The sequence below is a fragment of the Tinamus guttatus genome, unplaced genomic scaffold (assembly GCF_059628265.1).
Source record: "Tinamus guttatus ecotype Peru unplaced genomic scaffold, ASM5962826v1 Tinamus_guttatus_pri_ptg000297l, whole genome shotgun sequence".
In the NCBI taxonomy this organism is placed as follows: domain Eukaryota; kingdom Metazoa; phylum Chordata; class Aves; order Tinamiformes; family Tinamidae; genus Tinamus; species Tinamus guttatus.
Window position 1 is genome coordinate 1,539,707 of NW_028288831.1, and position 12,598 is coordinate 1,552,304.

At 44.5% G+C, this 12,598-nt stretch overlaps 1 protein-coding gene across 1 annotated transcript; it reads right to left on the minus strand.

Annotated features, from left to right (window-relative positions):
- Positions 1 to 6,366: 6,366 nt before the first annotated feature.
- On the minus strand, positions 6,367 to 11,064 carry TLR4 (toll like receptor 4). Its single transcript, XM_010219200.2, has 3 exons — positions 10,930 to 11,064; positions 9,952 to 10,118; positions 6,367 to 8,653 (listed from the first exon to the last, which is right to left on the minus strand). Exons 1-3 carry the CDS (start codon positions 11,047 to 11,049, stop codon positions 6,394 to 6,396), a joined length of 2,547 nt encoding a protein of 848 aa, XP_010217502.2. The 5' UTR covers positions 11,050 to 11,064; the 3' UTR covers positions 6,367 to 6,393.
- Positions 11,065 to 12,598: the final 1,534 nt, after the last annotated feature.

A 12,598-nucleotide genomic window follows, 5' to 3' on the forward strand; every position in this document is an offset into this window, starting at 1 on the left:
AACAAGCAGAGCATGGAGAGGTCTCTGGGCAAGGAGACCTGCTCTGCTGGGTGGCTGCAGAGGAAGTGAAATTTGCTGAGCGCAGGCAGGCCAGAAAGTGAAGGGCCACAGTCTTAGAGAGGGGGAGGACTGGGGCTTTCTCTTACCAGCAGCTTATTTTAATACTCAGGGTGTCACTGAAGGGATGCTGGGCAGAAATATTTTTGCAGGAAGTATTTTTTTTTCCAGGTTGGCATAGTCATACAGGATGGTCTGGAGGACAAATCCTCCTCTTTTCACTGCCACTGTCACTGCACCTATTTCTCTTAAAGAAGTCAAGATTTACCTGACTGCAACAATCATGCAATGACTGCAACAAGGCCAATATTAATGTGTATCTGGTGGGAAAGGGTCTGGTGTCAGAGACACGTGTGGGAAGAGAGTTGTAGAGGGGGTTCAGAAGCTCCAGGGAGGGGAAGATGGAGGAGAGGAACAGAAAGTGCTGCTTGATTTCTGATCAAGACATCACCTAATTCTGTTTTACAAACAGAAAACAAGGCAGGAGATATGGAAAATAGCACTTCTCATGTGAGTGTGTTGAGCAACGTCCAAGGCTCCACTCCTCACAGAGTGCAATGCTCTGAAAGAGAAGCAGAGGTGACAGTGCAGGGGGACGCAGACCCTTTGACAGAGGAGAAACTGAGGTGACACCAATGCAGCAACAGCATGAAGGTTGCCAAGACCCTGTGGGAGCTCAGAGGCAGACCTCCGGCCTGTGGGGTCTCCTTTCGTGTTCTCTGTTCCAGTGGGTGCCACCAGCAAACCCAGAAAGGCATTAGGGAAGAAAGAAGAGTGGTTCCCAGGGCACTGCTTTCCCAAACACATGACCACAGGCTGCCACACTGACAAGTTTGGGTTGGTAAGAGAAGAAATGCTCATCCAGGGGCCTCTGGTGGTTACATGAAGCCAAACAGCCAGGCTGTTTTGGGAGGGGGGACATGTGCTCATAACAACCTCCTCAAGCTCCCTCGTCCTCTGGCTAATGTATTCAGCAGTGGGTTTAGGGGATCTCAGAAGAATGAGTTGTCAGCTAGTTGGAAGCAAGTGATGGCAGGGGAATTACTGCTAATCCTTTGTTCAGGCCCACACACTCCAAAAGGTTTTAAAGACTGTTTAAAAAATGTTAAAAGAAGGGCATCCCTCCCTTCCTTCCTTCTTACATTTTAGGATGGTTTGGCTACTTACTGCTGGCCTGGAGCTGGAAGAGAGTATAGAGAAACTTTGAGGAAAGGGGAAGGTTGGAAGAGAGAGAAAAAGAGATAAAAGATAAAGACAGCGGATTAGATCTGGAGAGAGACTATCTTACCCATCCTTACCCACCGTTAAAGTGTAGGCTCCAACTAAATCTGTTTTGCCTGACAATACCCCATAGTTATTTATGTAGTACTTGAGATCTGGTGATAGCAAAAGTAGTGCTACTAGCCTGGAGGAAGAAACTACAGGAAGGGGGAGACTTCAGTTGTGCTGTCATTACCAAGTGGCCTGGTAGCATTTGACATCCTAGTGATGGAAGTATTATGGATCTAAGCCTCAGAGGAGGGAGTTATCCTCTATCACAGTGAAGGATCTGTCCCACAGTCTTTAATGAGTAGCTTTAAAGCAGTTTTGGCAGGAGGCTTTGGGAAGGGTGTCTTCTCCAGTGAGTCTTTCCATGGTGCCTACCATGGCCTTCTACACTTGACCTCACACTTGAATATCACCCTTTTCAATGCAAATCTTCATCTGCATGGAGGATACGAGGTCATTGCAGGGGGCTGCTGGATGATTGTCAATATCTGCCTAAAGGTTTCTGGGAAATTTTGTCCATCATTTCATCCCACAGAGAGGCATTTAGGTGGGCCAGGCAGAGATGGGCTGTGCGCTGCTGTCCTGTGTCATGGTAAAAGCTGTCATGGATGTGGAATTTCCATTTTGTTGAAAGTTCTGTTTTTTAGCACGGTACAGAATTGAAGAATCTTGAGCTTCCCACCAAAAATCAGACTTTTTAAATTTGGGTAAATGGAAAGATTCTACATTCTGATTTTGCTTTGGCAGGCTATTTAGATTCTAGAAACTGAAAGAAATTTTAATATGAAAAGCTATTTTGAAAAATAAACAACATAAGTCTAAAACAAGTTTTTAAATTGATATTATGTAACAATTTGACTTTTATTTGAAATACCTTTTTTCCACTTCTCTCCAAAATATTGACACAATCATTGTTTCCATGGGAAGTTTCTGTTTGAAGATTGCAATCTGACACAATGCTAAAGCAGAAAACCCTCTATGACTACTTCTGTTCCATAAATTCACAGTACCTCATTAAATTATATAAACCACGTACAAAATAGAACTTCCCAAAGGACAAACACTCTTCCAGAAAACCTTCAACCTGTTCCTTGCAAGTATTAGTCACTCTAGGAAAGAAAAAAAAAAAAAAAAAAAAGCTTTTTCTGCTCTTATTGTTTTTTTTTTAAGTCTGTGCTAATACTCGGGAATTAAAGACCATTCCTGCAAGGCCATTCTTGCAGCCAGCCAGATCCAGGCAAGCATAAACACAAATGGCTGTTGCTTTCTGTTGTTATATAATATCTCTGCTACAGCATAGTGAGCACAAATGCAATCACAATAATGGGAGTTTTGCCCAGTTGCGAGCGCACATTGCAAAGCACCTTGTTGTGATGATGCTGGCAAACCAGGACGTCCTTCCTCTGGGAAATCAGTGCATGAACATGCACTTTGGTCAGGAGCTTCTGGAACAAGCCAGCAAATGACCTACAGGGACAAAACTTGGACATTTCTCATTCACAGGCTTCTTGTTTCACCTGGGCACTGGAGAAAGTGCACAGGAGTGGAGAAGGGAAAAAGCTTTGGTGCAAATAAGACTTCACATAGATGAAAACAGGGCATATCCAAGTTATGGACAAGGCTAAACACCTTGTATGCCCTTTGGAGCTTCATCTCCATATGTTTCTATGACCTGGGCAGCATAGGCATTTTCATAACTGGAACATGTTCAGTTATTTACATAAGAGATGAATGCAGACCTGCATGGATGTTTAGTTGACTGCTCATTTACTCACTCAAACGAGTAAATAATATCAAAGCTATCCATTGCACAGAGCACACATTCAAACAAAAAGGCATGCCAAACTGTTATAAGAAATGAGAATACTCTGAGTTTTACTTTCAAAATTTGCTCCTATATCAAGGGCAAATACATAAATATGAATTTATACACAATATTTTTCCTTGATCAGATACTGTTTGGGTTTGAGTAGACGGTTTGCCATTTATTTTAAAGGATAAAGTTGTTTAAAACTTTCCAAAAGCAAATCTAACTTTTCTCTGCTAGAGAAAGAGTGAGCATATAATTAGTCACACAGCCTTTTCCTCCTAGACTCACACTCCAGAAGGTATTTTTGGTGGCAGCCCGAGCACTGCCACATCAGACTGCTGGCTCCCTTGGGATGTGCAGACAGGAGGGCTGGAGCAGCTCGCCCAGCAGCACCTGCAGCTGCACAGAAGGGCATTGCGGTGCATCGCAGGGCCTGCTGGCCCTCCAGGGATGTTCACATCACCAGCCACGCTGTCTCCTTGAAGCTCGCTGGGTCTCGTCACAGATCCTCTTCTCCCTCTGACCAGCACTGCTGCAAACTTCCTTGTGCTGCCCTGCTGCCATGAACCCCAGTGTCCTCTGAGCCTCAGCCTCCAGCCTGTCTTACCAGACCATCTCTCCTCTCTCACCCCTTCCAGAAGCTGTGTTGGCTTTTGTGCTTGTGCATTAAGATAACCCAGGGCAACTCACACATCTGTCTCTGCAGGGGAGACACTGAGTGTGTTTGAAGAGGAAGAGGATAAGAAGTGACTGCTTTCTGTTTAAATGGTGCAGGTGGCAACCTCCCCTCAGCATCACCACAGCTATCTTCTGAAGTTGCTTTGATATTCAACAAACACTCGCTTGTTAAACAATACTGTCCTAAACCTTTATTTCACTGCCCAGAACCACTTTCAGGTTTTCTGAAACCCCTTATTATAATCAAGAATTATAGGATGCTGTGATTTGTGCCAGAAATAAATATGCAGGAAACGCTTTGTAGAGGAACCACAGAAAGAAAAAGCAAGAGAGAAATGCAGCTTCGCTGCTGTTAAATACAGGAGCAGTAACTCCCACCCCATTTAATTTTGCCTCTTTCATTTTCCAATTTAACTTGTAGCTGCTGAAATCCAGGCTAATATTTGCTTTGTCCTCTGCGCTCTCCTTCAGCCTCGGTGCGAGGAACCTCGAGCTGTGCCCTTGTCCACTGCTCCTCCGTGTCCTCCCGACGCGGCACCCCCTGCCCTGGCTCCCCGTGGCCTCCACCCCGGGTGAGGAGGCAGGTTGGCTTGGCAAGATGCGGTGCTTAAGGCCTGTCAATCACGGCAGAGGCAAGGAACAGCACTTTGGAAATTACTGCAGCAGGACTTGGGCAATGCAGGAAAAACCAGCTGGATAAGCAAATGCAGCATCGAGCTTAGTTTTATTAAAGCTTTGTTACATGGGCTTTTCCTGGTATAAAAGACCTTAGGGAGGACTGTAGGTTTTTTGGTAGTTCTGTCCTCATGCAATACTGACACATAGAGGGAATTGTGATTCAGCTTTTGCCAGCCCAAGCCCTGAAACTAGTTCTTCTTCTTTTGCAAATCATATCTAATGTTGATCTCACTTAGCATTGGCTTCCATGAGGATGTTGCTAACTGATGCGTAGAGGAATAGGATGACTCAGTCTCTTTCTTCTGAATAAATATGAAATCTATTTTACCACTCAACTCCTTCTCTTTTACGTCTGTAGAACCTCACTGATTATAGAAAGTTCTGCAAATTTGAAAGCAGAGTAATTCAATGATTTATCCCAACCAAAGCCTTCATAAACAGAGGGCAACACTCAGCAGTATTCAATGTTGGAGGCATCACTGGAGTTCTCTGTAACACAGTCTAAAGCTGTTTAGACTGTCCCTGTCCTTATTCAGGGCAGTACTGGGGTACGGTTACTGTAGCTAATGCAAATTGTTCTCCACTCTCCTTGCTATAAAATGTTGAACTCATTCGTGATCAAACAAAATAAAAACTACTGCCCAAAGACCGATCTGTTTAATGTAACAGCTGAATCCTAGGAAATGCTGAGGAAACACGTTCCACCAGGCCCTCTCCGCCCTGACACGGGGTGATGGGCGAAGGAAGAGGGGCTCAGAGCCTCGCTGCTAGGTCTGAACCCATCTGGAGCTCGTTTCATCCCATGGGCTGGAGGCTCCTATAAGCACCTTCCCATAGTGAGCTGAGCTTATTCTAGAGCTGGCTGGCTATAAATGCTAAAACACTCTGCCCAGATTCAGTCTTGCTCATATGAGGCAGTTCCATACAGTGTACCCAGAAACAGGAAGAGGAGGAGCACGTAAAGGGAAAAAAAAAAAAAAAAAAAAAAAAAAAAAAAAGAAGCTTCACTGAGAGGTGCTGAGTATTTCTGCAGCTTCTTCTGGTACCGCTAATTTGTTGATTCCTCCAGATCTCAAACCACTTCCCCAGGTGCTATGTGATCTGGATATAAATAAAAGTTCCTGGTCAGGGAAATACTTGGGAGTTTCAAAAACTGGTCTCGGTCTAAATCAAACTGAAATAAGCATTTGGGGGAAATTTCCTACCAACCACAACCTCCCACACACCAGTGACATAACTGCTGAGCTTTGCTGATCAGCTGCCAGACAGTCTGTGACCGTAGGGCAACCCGTTTTCCTCTCCAGGGTTTTTCCCCTGGGTCATGATTCCTGAGGAGACTGGCCCAAGACTTCTGTGATCCAAATCCTGTTTCTCTTTCCCACCATTTTTAGAGCCAGGAATCCTATACCTTCTCTTTCCATGGGAGATCCTTAGGTCCACTTAAAGCAACACACCAAGCTCCACTTTGGAGCTCCGAGCTCCAAAGCAGCACATTAAGCTTCACTGAGTAAATTGTCCCATCATCTAAACCAAGTTTCAGAAGCAGATAACTGAGGCAAGAGAGCAGTCCATCCACACATTTTCACATATCTATTCAGTGACCCATCAGACCTGCGTGGATTGCACCTTCCTTTGAGGCAGTTGCACACAGAGGTGGAGCTCAGATTGGCTTCCGCATGTGCAGCAATTTGAGCTGTCGTGACTCCTTAGCTTGCAGGTTCCTTTGAGGAAGGGCAAATAGCAAGGCAGATGTTTCTGTAATGCTTTTACAATGCCTTCATCTACCTCCTCCACCTCCACCCCTGAACAACCACGGAAAAACTTCTGAGCACCAGCCATCAGCCAAGGCTAGAATGGCTGGGAGGAGTAGGAGACAGGACAAAAGTGATGCCACTTTGTCTTTACATGAGCTTAAGCTCTTCATGATTCCTTTTTTTGCCTTCTAGTAAGGCACCTGTCAGCTGCCTCCAGAAGATATGCCTGCTTATTTCCCTGTTTTTCCACTCCAGATAGGTATTCCTCTTCAGGTATCGGGATAGCCCCAGCCTTTGCCTCAGCAAGGCCTTATCTACATCTTCCAGGACAATCATGATGATTCCAGCCCTCCCTTCAACAAGTTGCCAGGACTGGGCAATGTCAAACTCAAAGCCACACCACTTGCTCTCCAGAAAGTCAGTAGAAATGACTGCAATAACATTTCTACTACTCAGGAAGCCTTCTTGGATGATATTAGTAACAATGGGAACCCCTGGTAAGAAATCCCGGTAGTAAAGACAGAGCTGGAAGGGAGGTTTTCCTCCTTCTAAGGGCTCCACCAGCTCTTTTATCACCCACTCTTGGTCTTTGCTGGAGTGTATAACAAATGCATCGTAAGTGTCTCCCCTTTCAGCAGAGTGTTTACACCCACTGAGCAGCACCAGTGAGTAGTATAGCTGGAAGTAGTACTTGTAAATCAGGAAGAGGAACACAGCTACAGTGAGCAAAACACTCACTAGGAATGCCACTGTGCTTGGTTTGAGATGGCAGGAGGACAGGTCAAAGCTAGGCAGGCTCACATTCTTCACATGTGCAGGGATGTGGCACATCATTAGCTCCTTGTTCTGCAGTACCTCCTGCTTTTCCTTGACCCATTTCAGAAAGTTCAGGTGTGTGCAAGAGCAATCAAACAGGTTGTAGGAGAGGTCTAACAAGACCAGACTACCAGGCACACTTTCCATGGCTGAATCTGACAGAACAGTCAGCTGGTTGTGGCTGAAATCCAGAACTGTGAGGGCCTGGAGAGGCTTGTAGACTAAAGGATCAAAGGTCAGCAGCTTATTGTTACTGATGTTTAGCTCTTTTAATTCAGAGAGAGCAGTAAATGTACTTTGATCCACATGTAGCAGTTTGCAACTTGAAATATCCAAGATGTGGAGGCGAGTTAGGTTTTTTAAGTTGTTGGACAGTTTGTTGTTCTCAAAGGAGTTGCCTGCCATCTTAAGAACCTGCAAGGAGTGTAAGCCACAAAATGTACACTGGGATTTAACATGGGTTTGAGTATAGGAAATATCAAGGTAAATAAGTTTCTGAAGGGCGAGAAAGACGGGGTAGGTGCCAGGACCCATTAACTTTGTGTGCTGAAAGTCCAAGGTTAACAAATTCTTTATATTAGTGAAGTCACTGGTGACACTGATGTCAGAATTGAAGCTTAGGTTCAAGTATTTCAAATTTAGAGATCCACGAAAAAGAAGGGAACAGCATCTGGTGAAGGAAAGACGATTCTCACTCAAATCCATGACCTCCAGGTTGGTTAGATGGTTAAAGTACTCTCGGAAGCTGTTGAGGTATTTGCTCTTGGTAATACGAAGCGCTCTAAGCTCCTTGAAAAGGGACAGTTTCATGGCAGGCACTTCCTTAAAATTGCATTTCTTGCACTCCAGATATTTGACTTGAGACATCTTAGGAACATCTGACACCTCTTCTAGATGGAGGTTCACCAACCGAATACTGGAGACATTGCCTATGCAGTCAAAAAGAGTGTCTGTGTTATTCTTAAATTGCCTGAAGCAGATCAAAACAAACTCCTGCATCTGCACCTGGCATAGTCCACTCAAGAGTCCACTGTGAAAGTTCTTCAGTCTCTCTCTGTCCCTGAATTCACCAACTATTAGTCTGTTGACCTGTAAGCCAGTCAGACCTTGAAGGCAAGTACGCATCACATTGACAGTCTCAAAAGAGGACCTTAATGCCAACTCACCAAGGTGAATCTCTGCAAAGGACCCTGGCTGGATATATTTTATATCATTCAAGGAAAGCACCAGTGTGAGGTTGAACATGTTTGCTTCCCTCAGAACATCAAGGTCTCCTTTGGAGATATATGTGATCTTATTGGAGAGCAAGCTCAGGTGCTTGAGGGAGGTCAGATTAGCAAAATACTTGGGAAGCTTCAATGAAGCAATTTGATTGCGGCCCACATTCAGCTCCTGCAGGGTATGCAAGTGTCCAATGGGCAGGTCAGTCAGCGAGGATATGTTATTTTCCACCAGCACAAGTCTTCGCAGAGAGTTTAGGCCATTGAAAGCTAATGGCCCCAGGTAGTTGAAGAAATTGGCAGTTAGTATTAAGGTGGAAAGGTTATAAAGATCCTTAAATGAGTTATCTTCAATTGTACGGATGTGGCACCTGTTGGGCAGGAAAAGAGAATAAGTGTGCATGAAACACTGTCGTTTTCGATATATGTTCACAAATACTATTGCACTACTGCGCTAAGCAATAGAGAAATGTTCTCAGACTCCACCTCACTCTGGTGGTACATCTGGTTCCAGTGCACTGGGCAGGGAAGAGCTGGTCCTTCTGAACCCAGCACCAACCCTGCAAGACAGTGAACAGGTCTACAGGTGAACGCTATGATTTCCCAAGAGAAAGCAAAACTAATCTGACACACAAAAGTACCCTTGCATATGAGGACACCTTCTGTCATCTCCTCCTACCTCTGCATGCAGGTAGCAGGACAGAGGCAAACACAGGTGGAAATCATACTGTGATACCTGTCTTTGATGGCAGAGCCAACCAAATACAGCATTCCCTTACACCCTGCATGCTGGCAGCCTTCAGACCATCACTTTGATAACATCTCTCCATCGCCCCGGCTGCAGCAGTGGCAAAGCTCACAACTCAATCTACAGTTTTGTTGCTGATACCTAAGAGGGGATAGTTCTCAGTCCGTGTTGGCTATTAAGGAGAACAAAGACAGGAGGAAACATAGGTGGCCACCTAAAGATTGTTTAATGCGGAAAGAGACAGTTTTTCAGAGCCAAATCTATTCTGGAAGGAACCCAGCCGGTACCTTACAGCAAACCTGCTCTGTCAGTCAACCACTTCGTAGCTGTCATGGGGTTGAGTGACATTTTTCAGTGAAACAGTTTACCCAGAGAAACTGTCGTCTCAAGTCAATAGAAATCATACATCAACTCAAATTTGCTAATAAGCTTCCTCCATCTCCTCCCCCAGATGTGGGAAAAGAAGGGAAAAAGAAAATGCTGATATTTTAAAACAACCTTTTAGCAAATGAATGTACTTAGTTGTTTTATGTTTTTTTGTTTTGTTTTGTTTTAACAGAAAGAAAGAAAAGAGAACCAGCCCACCTAAAATGTTCCATTTCAGAGTTTTTGTAACAGTGAAAAATTTAACATTTTTCTTCTTTGAGAGAAGTAAAAGATTGTCCTCCTCCTGCTTCCACCCCAACCCATAAGGTCAAACCAACAAACCGCAATCCACGTAGGATGCCCACACCCAATAACTGCACTAAAAGCTGCACATCACTTGATCGAGGGTCTGTGCAGAGAGACAGATGCAGGAATAAAGTCAAGAAAAAGCAAGAAAATGAACAGCAAAGACCAAGAGAAACCCAAGATAAGCAACCACTGAGGCACAGCTGGTGAAGCCAGATTAACCGGTGTCCATGTAAAAGGGCTCATTACCTTGTAAGGTCCAGAAGCTGAAGTTCCGGGACTGAGGAAAAGTAGTTTGGGCTCAGTGATTTCAAGTGGCTGAAACTGAGATCCAGGTTCTGGGTAGTATTTGGGACTTGAGTGAGGGTTCCAGAGGCGTTCAGTCCTACGCATCTGAAAGTTATATTAGGGATGACCTGTAACAGTGACAGATCCGGTCACAGTTGATGTCTGCACTTTACAAGCGTTCAGAAAATTGGACTCTCAGGGTAGCGGAGAGTAGAATGAGCAACCTTGTAGCTCTTTGCTAAAAAAGCTGCCCCGAGCTTTGGGAAATAATTTCAGGTGTCCTCAGCAACTCCCACACTTTAATAGGACCAGTCCTATTCCACAGGAAAAGCAACATTTCTTGCTGATTAAGGGAGGTACAAAACCACAGGACGGTGTTCCTTGAGGCTACGGATGAACTGGCAGCGACCTTCGACAGAGCCAGAAAAACAAACACACAGGATGCCCGGGGTGTCCCGGATCAGCTCTCAGCTCTATTACATTGCTGACAAGCGAGTAGTTCTAACAGAAAATACCCTGTTAGTAAAGGGTATCTGCAAAAGTTTGCAAAAGGCAGTTTATCAGTGCCCAAGTACTTGGGGTACTCTACTGTACAAATGAGGCTAAAATACTGAACTTTGCAGAAATTATAGATCGGGTTTGCATTTCTTCCTGAAGGGAAACATAATCTATTATTTTAACTGTACTGTAGTAACTTCAGAGGTACAGAAGGTCAACAACAAGAATGGTTTATGCGGCTGGTTCTGGTTCTCAGATTTTTTGAGACCAATATTCAGTTCAAATATCAATTGCCTTCGTAACATCCTTGGAAAAAAATCATGAGCTTTCATAGTACTCTACACCTAACACTCCTCAGACTTGATGCACAAATCTCCCAAGCAGAGGGAAAGTTACTGCAGTGAAACACAAGGCTTTTGTGCTCTTTTAGAGATCACGTACCTCCAAACAGGGGTCAGGGAGGCAGCATGTCAGCTGTGACAGGACCAACACCAGCCCCAGCAGCACCACGAGTGTCCACGGGAGAAAAGCTCCTCTCCTGGGCATCTTCAGTCCAAGCATTCAGGAGAAAGGACCATGGGTATAACTTTAAGAGGAGGAGCAAGAAACCTCCTGAAATGCCAAGTGTTTCACCAGTCTTGCTTCTCACTGCTTATCACCGAGAATTGCACAGAACCGCAAGGGAAGTGAAATTAGAAGCTGCCAGGTTTCTAAGCATGCTCTGAATGAATCGCCCTTCTTGAAGCTATGTGTTAAAAAAATAGAAGAGGAAAAAAAGAGGAAGTAATGAGAGGTATAGTTTGGACTCGAAATTAAAGAGGAATATGGGTTGTGTCAGTGTGTCACTTGACTCGATTGCCTCAGCTTAGCTCAGGGCAAACTGGCTAAATATGGAAATTTCTGTGAAACTCTAAGTCCAAATTCAGGAAGGCCATTTTTCACCCGTATCTGAATGTGCTATGAGAATGACTGACTTTCTTCATTAGTCCCCCTGCCACACTTTCAGATTTACCACACTGGCAAGTAGTGGGGAAGTACTAAGGTTGGGCAGATGTTTTCTTGAGCCAGGTAACAACAGCATTATTTGTGGCCAAGTTCTTAAGAACATACATCTAGAGTTTATCCATCTGGCTGCACCTCAGCCTTGCAGTTTCTCCCATGAAGCTGCACATGGCAATGCACAAGTGGCAAACAGGAGCAGAAGCTTCATGGATCACTCATAGGTGCTGGCTCAGCCTGCAGAGCACCGAAAACCAGCACCAGCCCCGAGTCCTGCCCTTGGAGAGCGTGTTGGAGAGGCACCAACAGCCCAGCTGGGATTAGAGTTGCTGTGTGCCCTGGCTGTGCCTGAATCTGTGTTTAAAGCTTTACTGCACGAGTTTGCAGAGGTCCACCTCTGTACCTTCCTTAATACACGGTGTAGACACAGCTATTGTTTCTGGAAGAGACTTTGTAATATGCCACATTTGCTGATATACCTTCAAATACACTGTGAGCCCTCTAATAAAGCTCCCTGACTTTTCTTTTTTTTCTGTGGATAACTAAGCAGTGCTATTGAGGGTCCACTGCAGGCTGCCAAATGTTTTTCACACACATAGATAGAAGATATGCAAAAATCGGAGATAAGGATGGGATGCCCGTTGAGAATAAGATGGAATATGGAGTGACTACATATGAAAGTTGTAAAAATGCTATAAAATATAAGCTGCAATACCAGGCTTACAGGGAAAAGTTCAAAATACCTGGGGAAGTATGGACTTATTTAGTGGGTCAGTAGAGGGCCATTGAAGGACGGAAAACCTAAAATAAAAGTTTATCTCCGCGATGAAAAAAATGTCGCACCACAATGGGAGCTAAAAGTGAAACATCGATATGCAGCCAGAGAGCACCCATTAAACCAGCAGACAAAAACTTTGTCAAAATTGGGCAAGTTCTGCAAAAAAACGTTTCTGAAAAGACGCTAGTGATTGCAGGTATTTGCTTTTATAGATGGAATCAAAAGTGAAAGGAAACAATTGCTGACGGCTTCTATGTCTGGATTAAGGAAATTGGCAGAGCATCGTGTCTGTGGAGAGGACAAATGAATGTGTCCTTTAGCATTCAATATGCA

Bases quoted from the DNA above. Each gene is read 5' to 3' on its own strand.
- TLR4 (XM_010219200.2), bottom strand. From the start codon at position 11,049: ATGCTTGGACTGAAGATGCCCAGGAGAGGAGCTTTTCTCCCGTGGACA. The intron at 10,119-10,929 runs GTACGTGATCTC...TCACTGTTACAG, and splicing joins TCCCTGACCCCTGTTTGGAG to GTCATCCCTAATATAACTTT. The intron at 8,654-9,951 runs GTAATGAGCCCT...CCTGCCCAACAG, and splicing joins CAGCTTCTGGACCTTACAAG to GTGCCACATCCGTACAATTG.